Consider the following 12,605-nt stretch of genomic DNA (forward strand, 5'->3'; position numbering starts at 1 on the left):
CATGACGCCTACGTGGCGTCACAGGTCAGGAAGGGGTTAAGGATTGCTTTAAACCCTTCCACATGTCCACAAATTAATAAAAAAATGTTTTACCCTGTTGACACAACACACTTTTATAATCTGATGTACTCCACACAACTTACACATACCACCACATTATAAATTCATACACCAGTATAACCAAAAGCATTATTTTTATTACTATAATTATACCTCTAGATAATTCCTTAAGGAGTGTAGATTCCAAAATGGGGTCACTTGTCTGGGATTTTCACTGTTTAGGTACATCAGGGGCTCTCCAAATGTGACATGAAGCCCGCAGACTATTCCATCAGAGTCTGCGCTCCAAACTGCCTCTCCTTGTTTTCTGCCATGCATTCAAACAGTAGTTTTACACCACATGTGGGGTATTGGTGTACTCAGGGTGAATTTAACAATACTTTTTGGGGTAGATTTTCTTCTGTTACCCTTGTAAAAATAAAAAACATTGGGGCTAAAAAAAACATTTTTGTGGAAACAATTTTGATTTTTTTGATTTTTACAGCTCAACATTATAAATTTCTGTGAAGCACCAGGGGGCTCAAGGTGCTCCCCACACATCCAGATAAGTTCCGTGAGGGGTCAAGTTTCCAAAATGGTGTTACTTGTGGGGGGGGTTCTATTGTTTAGGCAAATCAGGGGAACTCCAAACACGACATGGCGTCCGCTCTCGATTCCAGACAATTTTGCATTCAAAAAGTCAAACAATGCTCCTTCCCTTCCGAGCCCTGCATGCACCCAAACAGTGGTTTACCTCCACATGTGGGATATCGATGTACTTATGAGAAATTGATCAACAATTTTTGATGTCTATTTTCTTCTTTTACCTTTATGAAAATCAAACAAATTGAATCTAAATAAAAGTGTTAAAAGTTAAATGTTTATTTTTCCCTTCAGATTTCTTCATTTCCTGTGAAGCACCTGAAGGGTTAATAAACTACTTGAATGTGGTTTTGAGCACCTTGAGAGGTGCAGTTTTTAGAATCGTGTCACTTTTAGATATTTTCATATAGAACGCTAAAAATCACTTCAAATCTGATGTGGTCCCTAAGAAAAATGTGTTTTTTTTGTAAAATTTGTTGGAAAAATGTGAAACCTCCGGCTTTAGGCAGAGGGGGGGATATGTGACAAAGTCACTGGCAAAGTACTGGAGGGGAGGTATGCTTCACTGAGCGTGTTAGCTTCAGTGATATCAACCCAGGAAAAAGCTCCAGCACACTAAATGCTGAGGGGTTAATTAGCAATGTTTAGTGCTAGTTTGATTGAACAGCTGTAGAGTGGGAGTGGTAGGAGTCCAGAGGATAAATACCCAGCCTTCTAGAGCATTCATTGGAGTGGTGCACGATCTGGAGCTGTATTTTCATGTTAAGGAAAGTTGAACTTTTTGTTGTTTGTTCCTGAAGCGGGCAGATTCTCGTAGGAACAAAGACTGTGCCATATGTTATGTTTTTGTTTTTCTTGGTAGGCTAGGAAGGCCGGTTTGTTTTTGCTATCGTTGTACAGGTTTATGCAGTACTTTTAAGAAATAAGTGGAAGATTTAAAGAGACAGTGTATCTGTGTCTACCTCTACGTGCAGCCTAGTGAGACGATCTTCCACAGTATACTGTATTTGTTCAAGATGAATAAGCCCCTACTCAAATTCCATATCAGAGTCCACCAAATAACAGTATACTTACAATTGGTATAGTAAACTCATCGTGACATATTTTCCCTCCTAATAAGATATAATATTTTCCCTCCAAATAAGACTCAATGGGGTAAGTGAAAAATCCAAGATGCGCTCCTGCTTTCTAGCAGTCAGCTGCTTACACCCAAGTAACACATGTTCATCCTAGTGGGCAGTGTGTGTTCCATCTGAGGTGTGCACTTTTCATTTTTTATGTAACATTGATATTAGTCATACTTTACTTTATCAATATACACTCCCACTTTATTTGGTAGTATTTTGATCAATATTTTGCGTCAGTATATGTAAACAAAGACTAGGATCGGAATTTATGCACAGAAACCATAATGGAAAGCTTTCCTCCTCTTCTGCATTTTAGATCCATTCCTGACTATGGCTTGCAAATACTGACTGTGTGAAAGTGGCCTTATTGTTAATGTAAAAAAAAGCTTGGTATGCAGCTGGTATCTGGCACCGCCAGATGTAACTACACCTGACAGCTCTATGGATTGTCTTTGGAGTAGGAGTATTGTTGCTTCATAGATTCTTTATGGAAAAATGATGGCATTTCCTTGCTTTGGTGTTTATAATTATCAGATGAGACAGTTAAAAGCTGAATGTCAACAAAATTTCACAGCGATGACTAATAAGAGATTCTGGCCCCATTCTGGTAGTATCAATAACAGCTGCAGTGCAGGCACCAATGTTTTCCTGCCTGGGATGTATCGCTGTCTTGACATTTTCTTTGCTATACTATCTAAAGCACACATTCAGATGTATTTACTCAGACCTTTTTTTTAATGTGTGCGCCATTCAGAGTATGTCATCATTCTGTTGTATTTTGTATGTTGCCTTGCAAAGATTATTTAATGCTAATGCAGATATGTTAATGCAGATATAACGCATTTACTTGTACTTTAAACAGAACCTTTAAACAGAGGCTATCAGCATGTTTCTTACACATGGAAGTAGTGGTGCTGCTGTATAGGTGCTTGTCCCCCAATAAAAATGATACGGTACTTTTTTGTAGTGATTAGTGACGAGCGAGTATGCTCGTTACGCGAATTTCTCAGAGCATGCTCGGGTGATCTCCCGAGTATTTCGGCGTGCTCGGAGATTTAGTTTTTGTTGCCTCAGTTGCATGATTTGCGGCTGCTAGACAGCCTGAATACAGTCATGGCCAAAAGTTTTGAGAATGACACCAAAATTATATTTTCACATGATCTGCTGCCCTCTGGTTTTTATTAGTGTTTGTCTGATGTTTATATCACATACAGAAATATGATTGCAATCATATTATGAGTACCAATAGGTAATATTGCAGTTAGAGTGAGTTAATGCAGCAAGTCAATATTTGCAGTGTTGACCCTTCTTCAAGACCTCTGCAATTCTCCATGGCATGCTCTCAATCAACTTCTGGACCAAATCCTGACTGCTAGCAGTCCATTCTTGCATAATCAATGCTTGCATTTTGCCAGAATTTGTTGGTTTTTGTTTGTCCACCCGTCTCTTGATGATTGACCACAAGTTCTCAATGGGATTAAGATCTGGGGAGTTTACAGGCCATGGACCCAAAATCTCTATGTTTTGTTCCATGAGCCATTTAGTTATCACCTTTGCTTTATGGCAAGGTGCTCCATCATGCTGGAAAAGGCATTGTTGGGCGCCAAACTGCTCTTGGACGGTTGGGAGAAGTTGCTCTTGGAGGACATTCTGGTACCATTCTTTATTCATGGCTGTGTTTTTAGGCAAGACTGTGAGTGAGCCGATTCCCTTGGCTGAGAAGCAACCCCACACATGAATGGTTTCAGGATGCTTTACAGTTGGCATGAGACAAGACTGGTGGTAGCGCTCACCTCTTCTCCGAATAAGCGGTTTTCCAGATGTCCCAAACAATCGAAAAGGGGATTCATCAGAGAAAATGACTTTGCCCCAGTCCTCAGCAGTCCACTCCCTGTACCTTTTGTAGAATATCAGTCGGTCCCTGATGTTTTTTTCTGGAGAGAAGTGGCTTCTTTGCTGCCCTCCTTGAAACCAGGCCTTGCTCAAAGAGTATCCGCCTCACAGTGCGTGCAGAAGCACTCACACCAGCCTGCTGCCATTCCTGAGCAAGCTCGGCACTGCTGGTAGTCCGATCCCGCAGCTGAAACAGTTTTAAGATACGGTCCTGGCGCTTGCTGGTCTTTCTTGGGCGCCCTGGAGCCTTTTTGACAACAATGGAAGCTCTCTCCTTGAAGTTCTTGATGATTCGATAGATTGTTGACTGAGGTGCAATCTTTGTAGCTGTGATACTCTTCCCTGTTAGGCCATTTTTGTGCAGTGCAATGATGGCTGCACGTGTTTCTTTAGAGATAACCATGGTTAACTGAAGAGAAACAATGATACCAAGCACCAGCCTCCTTTTAAAGTGTCCAGTGATGTCATTCTTACTTAATCATGACTGATTGATCGCCAGCCCTGTCCTCATCAACACCCACACCTGTGTTAATGGATCAATCACTAAAACGATGTTAGCTGCTCCTTTTAAGGCAGGACTGCAATGATGTTGAAATGTGTTTTGGGGGTTAAAGTTCATTTTCTGGGCAAATATTGACTTTGCAAGTACAGTAATTGCTGTTAAGCTGATCACTCTGACATTCAGGAGTATATGCAAATTGCCATTAGAAAAAATGAAGCAGTAGACTTTGGAAAAATTAATATTTGTCTTATTCTCAAAATTTTTGTCCATGACTGTACATGTGGGGATTCCCTAACAAACAGGCAATCCCCACATGTATTCAAGCTGTCTAGGAGCCGCAAATCATGCAGCTGCGTCGACATAAACTAAATCTCCGAGCATGCCGAAATACTCGGAGACCACCTGAGCGTGCTCTGAGAAACTCGAGTAACGAGTATACTCGCTCATCATTGTGACAGTCATGAGAAATCTAGTGTAGAATCCATATCTTGAAAAGAGTGCATTGGGGGGTGTCAGTGCACCTGGTCTGCTTTTTCCAAGTGCAGACACACCCACAGTGTCCTTTCAGCCTGATTTGCATGTGACTAAAAAAGTATCATGTTTTTTGGAGGCCAAGCATATAAAATGCTATATAGCACTACTTTCAAATGTAAAAACATGTGGACAGGTTCCCCTTAATTCAAGGGTGTGTTCTTTTTATAAGCTGTTACTGAGCTGATGCGTAAGTCTGTATGTAATTTGATGGTCCAAAGCAATGTTTCTAGGCAAGAGTATCTCCTTTATGTATCTTCAAATTGAACATTCTTTTATTTTTTCTCTTATGTCTCCTATGAAATTTGATGCACAGAGGAGTAGAGTATAGGCCCAATAAACATCTCAGAGACTTTATAGAGCCTTAATATCAGCCATTAACCTGAGTAACTGCAGACTAGAGATAATCAGCCACTGTTATTTGCCAGCATTTGTTTGCCTGTCATATTGCATTTTATTTACCCTAACCGTAACGTGTTAAATTTACTATTTCATACTCTGCAATTTAGGTGGAGGTGGGGAAAATGGACATGGATGATGCATTAATGTGTGAGGAAGATTTTGATGAAAACAATGGGATTGAAGAGGCAGAAGAAAGTGCAAAGTTAAAACTTCTCCGCAAAGTTGCCTCAATTGCCACAAAACTTAAAGAATTTATTGGCAACATAATAGCCACTGCTGGAAAAGTAGTTGTTACAATTTTACTTGGTATAACAGGTTGGTATTACACAAACTATGTTTCCCCTTTGAAAAGGATTTTTATATGTATATTAAAGTACACATAAATGTATTTGTTCAAGTTTTTGTCTCATCTTATTTAAATGCTTTATAATCCTCTCCATTTTCAAGAACGCATGGATTTTTAATTGTGTAATTTACTGCTTGTTGCCCCAGCAGCTTGCCACTTCTGCAGTCTCAGAGGTGGCTGGATCACACACTTGCAAGCTGTTTGCTATATACCTTGCAAGTGTTGCTATGAAGCTAGTTGGATCGCTGGATCTGGACTTCGCTGATGCTGCAGAGGAAAGGCTGTCTCTGCCTGGAGCATCGGAGAGTGGGCAGTTCTGGCCAGCGGTCAGTCATTCCATGTCTCACTATGTCAGTCTTCAAGAGGGCACTGCCTCCCGGAAAGGAGGCCAGGAGCAGTGCGCAACTAAAGAGAGCAACTTAAGAAAGTTGCTGTAATGCATTTGGTTTGTCTCAGGCGTATGTTTAACAGCAGGTTTGCTCCTTCATATATTAAAATGTAACATCTATAAATCTATGCTGAAATACACTGTGTTTAGTTTTATATTTTTGTGCCATTTCAAGGGTGAATAGCACCTTCTTTTCTTTAAATGCAGCATGTTCTTGGTATGGCATTTACCGGACATGCTTTTCCAAAAGTTTTTATAAGATTCCAGGAAACATGCAAGCTCAATGTGCTTGAAATGTAAAAATGAGACAGAAACTGTTATAAAACCATTATAAAAATGTTGGGAAGTCCTGGTGTTGCTTACAAATATAAAAGAAACTGTATCTGGAAAGTATACAATATTGGGTATTACACTGAAATATCTCAATTGGTTATCAAGTATGGAAGAATAATGTGATAGAGGGACACCTGATAAACACCCAATACTTTGCAGTTACTGTATTTTTCAAGAAGCACATTTGGCGTTTTTGTACAGTTTGGTTTTAACTTTCACTTTAAAAAAAATAAGTTTTCCTTGGAAAAAAAATGTTGCTGTTATGTACAGTACTGTATTAAAGTTTTAAGCAGGTGTGAAAAAATTCTGCAAAGTAAAAATGCATTAAAAAAATAAGTGTTAACAGATTATCTATTTCAATTGTCAAAATTGAAAATTAATGAGCAAAAGAGAAATCTTAATCAAACAAATATTTAGTTAAGTCTCTTGGTACTGTTTGCTTATTGAAAGTATAGAGGGTTTTTGGCCGCAGTTCTCTCATGAAGACCATTTTTGGCAATACTTCTATGAATATGAATAATCGATGGGTCTAGTTGGGTCCCAGTTCTGAGCTGATAGCACTTCTGGAGATCTTTGGGATAAGTAGACAGCCAGTTCCGTAAGTGAGTACTTCTGTCCGGCGGATGCCACCACCAATAACAGCTAATCAGAGGGCGTGCCAGGTGTCGGACCCCGACCGATCAGACATTGGTGACCTATCCCAAAGATAGGTCATCGATGCTAAAATATTGGACAAACTCTTAAAGGTGTAAGATGCTGCATTTTTTGAGGCAACAAAAATATGCACCAAAAACTAATCGTGGGCACACAGCCTTAAAGTGACAGCAGGATTGTGCTCAGTAATTTACAGACAGTGTCAGGTTGGTGCTGCTATACTGATTAAAATTATACATTGGGTGATGAAATCCATCTTGTGGTTGTTGTTTAATCTTTATTTGTAGTTTTCAGTTAATGAGATTCTCGTGCTGCGGGGCAGCCTGTGGGCAGGAGGTTTATGTGGCTCTTTGCTTACATATGCACTTTTATGAGCTTATGATAGATCACTGATCCTTCAGTGACATGCCCCCTATTTTGTATACTGCATATAATATTGTGTGGTAAAAAAAACAAATAACAGTCATAAGGTAGGCGGTGGCGCCTGCGCTGTAGCATGATACGATAGATAATATGCATGCATTCATTTGATTTAACCATGTAGTTTTGTTGGAAAAAAAAAATCTTAATCAAAATGGCATCGGCGGCCCTGCCTGCGCAGTAGCATCTATCGCGTTCCGTTAAATGCTACTCTGCAGGCGCCACCGCTGGCGCCATTTTGCTATAGAGAAAAAATTAGGCTTCATCAAGATGGTGCCGGCAGCGCCTGCGCAGTAACATCTATCAGAACACGATAGTTGCTGCTGCGTCATTTTGATTAAGATATTTTTTTTTACTAAATCAAATTTCATAAGCCATATAGATGATTATGTAAGCAGAGCACCACATGAAGATCACCCCACAGTCCCACACCGGAGAACGGGCATATCATTATCTCATAATTAAAAATAAAGATTAAACAACAACCACAAGACGGATTTCATGAACCCAGGTATCATTGTAATCAGGATAACAGCGCTGACCTGTTACTGTCTGTAGGACACTCAGCACAATCCTGCTGACAGGTTCACTTTAACATGACCTTTTTTTCATGTAGATGCTTCTGGGAGAAACATCAAGAAAAAATGGCAAACCCTAAGTATGCTGTGTTTTGGAAAAAATGCTACACCCCTCCAAAATAAAATTACAAAAAAGAGCATCGTTTGTAGTGCATTTTATATTTCTGAAGAAAATAGGCTATAGATGTATGTTATGACATTTTAATGTCCTTCACACCAAAGTCAAACATGATGTTAAGTATTTTATTGATGCCACTAATGACTTTGCTCCCAATTCTTCAAGCAATTTTAACCTGAATTCTGATGTAAATGTTTTGCGCAATCAGTAGTTGCATAAAACTTTGACAACCCAGGCTACTCTACCCACTGTTTGAAAAAATGGGCACAGCTTAGCCAAGAAGGGCATGGCCTTGGACACCCAACAAGTTCATCATTATTTACTCCACAAAAGTGCTGTACATTACTCCAGAAATGTACTCTAGTCCTTGACTTGCGTACATTTCTTGCAGCGGTTCCCATCAGCTAAAAGATGCGCCAAAAACTCTTTAAGTTTCATATAGCTCTGAATTAATTTGGCACAGCTTAGGCCAGACTGCCCACTTCATCAAGACTGGCATCCATAACTTACGTCTTCATGAATTGGGGATCTTATTATAATTAATAGTGTGTTAATTATAACTTGTTTTATTTGCGTTTATGGCACTAATATATTCTGCAGCACTGGAGAGACTGATCAGCCCAGAGCTTACAAGGCCGAATACCTGTGTGCAGTACACCACGTAACCGTCTAGAAAAGTCATTCTCTTTGTGACCAAGATTTATTGTATATTAAGCAATAGAGTTACCACAAATTAGAGTAATGTACCAGCTAAATACTCTCATACATTAGTAACGCATATAATTTTGTTTATATATTTGCAAATTGTTTTTCTTCCAAATGAATTAGTAAATGTAATGTACATCTTGGACCAGCTGAGATTATAAAATTGACATCATTGTCAGCAGCAGGATATGAGCTTGCTGACCTTGTAGGAGGAAGCATACACTTTTTTGAAAAAGATTAATGTGCTTTTGGCAGGGACTGGCATAGAGTCAAATAAAAGGAGCGTGTAGGAAAAGCAAAGGCACTAGAGGTATGTACCGATCAATCAAGTGAAGTAGAACAATGTGAGTGGTGCTCATGGAGCGCCCCCAGACGCAGGGCCGCGGGGTACTCGGTACCGGGCCTTTCTGTCTCGGTTCTGGGGTTGTCACGGTGGCTAGACCCGGTCCGTGACCCTGCTAAGGGGCGTCCAATGAAAGGGGTGATGATGGTGCGTGGTGCAAGGCGCGATGAATAACGAGGACACAGGGTTGCAGTCTCTTTACTGAAGGCTTCGGGATCCGCAATCCAGAGCACTGCTAACAGGGCTGGCTGAGACCGGCCGGTCCGAAGGCACATCCAGAGTTCCCTTTGCAGGTGGAAATCAGTGCCTACCTTCTAGTGCCTGTGTGTTGTAGTACCTCCCTGCTGAGCACCACGGGATAGTCCTCACAACTGTCGTGAATGTTTCTGATGTTCTCTCTCTCCGTCCCCCAGATGATATGGATAGGACGCACCCGTATGACGGGGTAGGCCTGGAGTTATTCTGGGACCCTAGAGACGCCCCTCTCCCACAATTGCCTCCGTTGTCTGCTTAGGTGAATTAGGTGAGACAGCCAACCTATAATTAACTGTCCTGCCGCTGTTTGAAGTAATGCTTGGAGCCCAATACTTCCTCGGCGTTCCGGCCACCGGCTACGCGCCTCAGTAGGATGTTGCCACGATCTTAGGGCACGACTCCTACTGGTTCTATTCTCCTTTGTGCTGTAATCTCGTTTCTCACTTCTCCACAATAAACCTCGCTTCGTGTCCTTTCTTAAGATGCCACCGCAACGGGTGCAGGCGCGGCTCCGTAACGATCTGTCCTTTTTGCTAGGCCACTGTCAGGATCCCACCCCTGACAGAGACCCCTTTGAATCTTCCCTCTCTCACAGGATGTTGCCTGGGCAAAACCCAGTTAGCTTCTCCCTATCTTCCTATCCAACCCCCAATTTTACCAGAGTGTGAGGAGTGGCCTAATACATAGAACCCTTTGCTCCCCCTGGTGGCCAGAGTGTGAAGTGTAATGTGTGATGGTGATACCTGGTCAGGTGAACTCCTTTAGTGCAATCAGACATAACATCACTCCCCTTAGTGGCAGAGCGACATTACTGCAACGACCAGGACTCTGGGGCGCTGCACTCCCCCCCCCAGTTAAATCCAGTACTCCCGGAGTGGGAAGAACAATAATACATGTTTGCAAAAGACATACAAAATTTTAAAATGCAGTGAACAAGTAAATTTAACAGTGCTTCCCTTTATGGGAGGTGAGGACACTTGAACGTTACAAACGGAAACATATTTACATTTTTACTCAAGGTTATAAATAACACTTATGATTAACTCGACTATAAATAACCATCATTACCCAGCCGGGTATTCTATCTACTAAGTGCAAATTTTTGAACAATAATTTAACTTTTCCTTTAAGGGCGTATAAGCTGAACCCACTAAAGGCCTACTATAAAACTCTAAAATATAAATTAACTTTGTCTTTATTTTTCTGACTTCAAACATGCAGGACCGCCTGGCTACTCGTCCGGGCCTACTGCCTCTTTTCTTCTATAAGCTCAATTTTTATTCACAGTATAAGATCAATCAACCATCTCTCTATGGTTTCCAGGAGGACTCACTAACCCCTACGGGTTCACTTCACTGAAACTCGGCTTTCAACTCTTTCCTGTCCTCAACCTCTAGTAACATCATCGAACATTTCCTATTATTTCTTAAATAACTACACACTACTCACTACTATTCAACGTTCTTAAAGTAATATTATACTTAAGTGCAACACATGAACATTCCCTTTAAGAGGGAACCAAGTCTCTTTGAGGTAGTGCAGACTCTCTATCTGCAAGTCCGTTTAAGGCAAGAACTTCTGCGCTGTATTCAAGAACAGTCTCTTCAAAAAGTTCTCCTTTTTGTAAAACCAGTAGGGGGCACCTTTAAGAAGGTGCGAACTATTTACAACACAGTTTGTGAACCATTCACCGTCCATGATTCGGCAGTCTTTGTCAACAATGATGAACAAAAGCAAAAACAAAAAGCAAAAACAACAGGGATCCCGGGTAAACGAAGGGATCCCTTTAAGAATTAACCCTGGTCGGGTTTTAGCAGCAAAACAGTAGAAGACAAACAAATAACTATTTACAGTTCCATGACTTTGAGGCTTACTCTGGTTCTGGCGGCCTCCACCGGGGCTTCACCTGACAGGTGGCCTTATGTGGCTCAGGAAAGCTTGACTCCAAGTCTGCTCCCGGTGCCAGGTGCACTCCATGAGTTTGGGTCTTCTGCACGACCAGGTCGTGCGCTGCGATGAGTGTCTGCGTGGGCCGGTGGATAACGCTAGCAGAGGCTGAGGCTGCTGCAGCCGCTTCAGTGGCAAGCTCCTCCTCCTCGGTTCTGGATACCGCCAGGACGGCTGTACAGCACTGCATATCTCGGGCCCACCAACTCCTTCCGTTTAGGTGTCGGCGATAAGTTACCACGTCTCCAGGTTTCAGGAGGGACTTTGCGCCGTCTCCGCACAGGCAGGGCTCCTCCTCGTTCCGGGTGATGCGGACTCTCAGGGTCGCTCCGATTTCCTGGACGAAGCCTTTCCCTCCTGGGGCTGGTAGATAATCACAACGCCCCATTTCGGCAGGGAGCCATCCAGCAGCTCGCCCCGCGCCTCCTGCTCCACTTCCTTCTGGAACTCCGCGATCAGGTGGTTCCGGTATTCTGACCAGGGGAAGGGCCCGAGAACATGCCCCCCCCGGTAATTTGGGGTCAGACGGTGGGGATACTGGGGTGCCAGCGGTCGCCGGGTCAGGTGCGGAGGTGAGGCGACCTCCCTGGGAGTCGCAGCACCGAGTACCTGCGCTCGAGGTAACTCCTCCGGCGCCACTCCACTCTCCTGCGGAAGGCGTACGGACTGGTGACAGTTCAGGCAGGGACGTTCCACCGGCAGCTCCCATGGATCCAGATCCTCCAACGGAGGCATGTCGGAGTAATCCTCCGGTGACGGAGGCTGGTGCGGGCCATTCTCTTTCGTAGGCCTTCTCTGGTCTCCAGTCCCAACTCATCTGAGTCATAGTTTTGTTTCTTCGATCTCCGCCCGCCATAGAAGATCAAGAGGCGGGTCTCAGCTGCTGACGGACACGTCCTCAGAATACAGAAATATTTAGACTGGGCGGCCATTGTCTTTCGCTCTCTTCAGCTTGTGTACGCCCACTCCACGCCCTTCTTCTTCTCCTGCGCTCCTCTTAGCGCGGTAATGGCAGCGGTTTTGGCGGGAAGCGGCAATACACAGTCTTTGCAATAAGTCACAGTTCAAGCACAATTCAGACACAGTTCCAAGGCACACATGACCTGATGTCCTGGCTTGAGTAGATCCTGTTCGTGACGCCAAGTTGGAGCGCCCCCAGACGCAGGGCCACGGGGTACTCGGTACCGGGCCTCTCTGTCTCGGTTCTGTGGTTGTCACGGTGGCTAGACCCGGTCAGTGACCCTGCTAAGGGGCATCCAATGAAAGGGGTGATGATGGTGCATGGTGCGATGAATAATGAGGACATAGGGTTGCAGTCTCTTTACCTCTTTACTGAAGGCTTCGGGATCCGCAATCCAGAGCACTGCTAACAGGGCTGGCTGAGACCGGCCGGTCCGAAGGCACATCCAGAGTTCCCTTTG

The 12,605-nt window shown here is 43.0% G+C and overlaps 1 protein-coding gene across 6 annotated transcripts in view; it reads left to right on the forward strand.

The window, feature by feature from the left end:
- The window catches only part of PIEZO2 (piezo type mechanosensitive ion channel component 2), a 737,984-nt gene that overhangs the window by 438,343 nt on the left and 287,036 nt on the right, over nucleotides 1-12,605 (forward strand). For all 6 annotated transcript variants that reach the window (XM_077270184.1, XM_077270188.1, XM_077270185.1 and 3 more), the window contains exon 6: nucleotides 5,205-5,412. In XM_077270184.1, the coding sequence (XP_077126299.1) occupies nucleotides 5,205-5,412 (208 nt within the window). The remainder of the gene's footprint in view (nucleotides 1-5,204; nucleotides 5,413-12,605) is intronic.

The sequence above is a fragment of the Ranitomeya variabilis genome, chromosome 6, assembly GCF_051348905.1.
Source record: "Ranitomeya variabilis isolate aRanVar5 chromosome 6, aRanVar5.hap1, whole genome shotgun sequence".
Taxonomy (NCBI): domain Eukaryota; kingdom Metazoa; phylum Chordata; class Amphibia; order Anura; family Dendrobatidae; genus Ranitomeya; species Ranitomeya variabilis.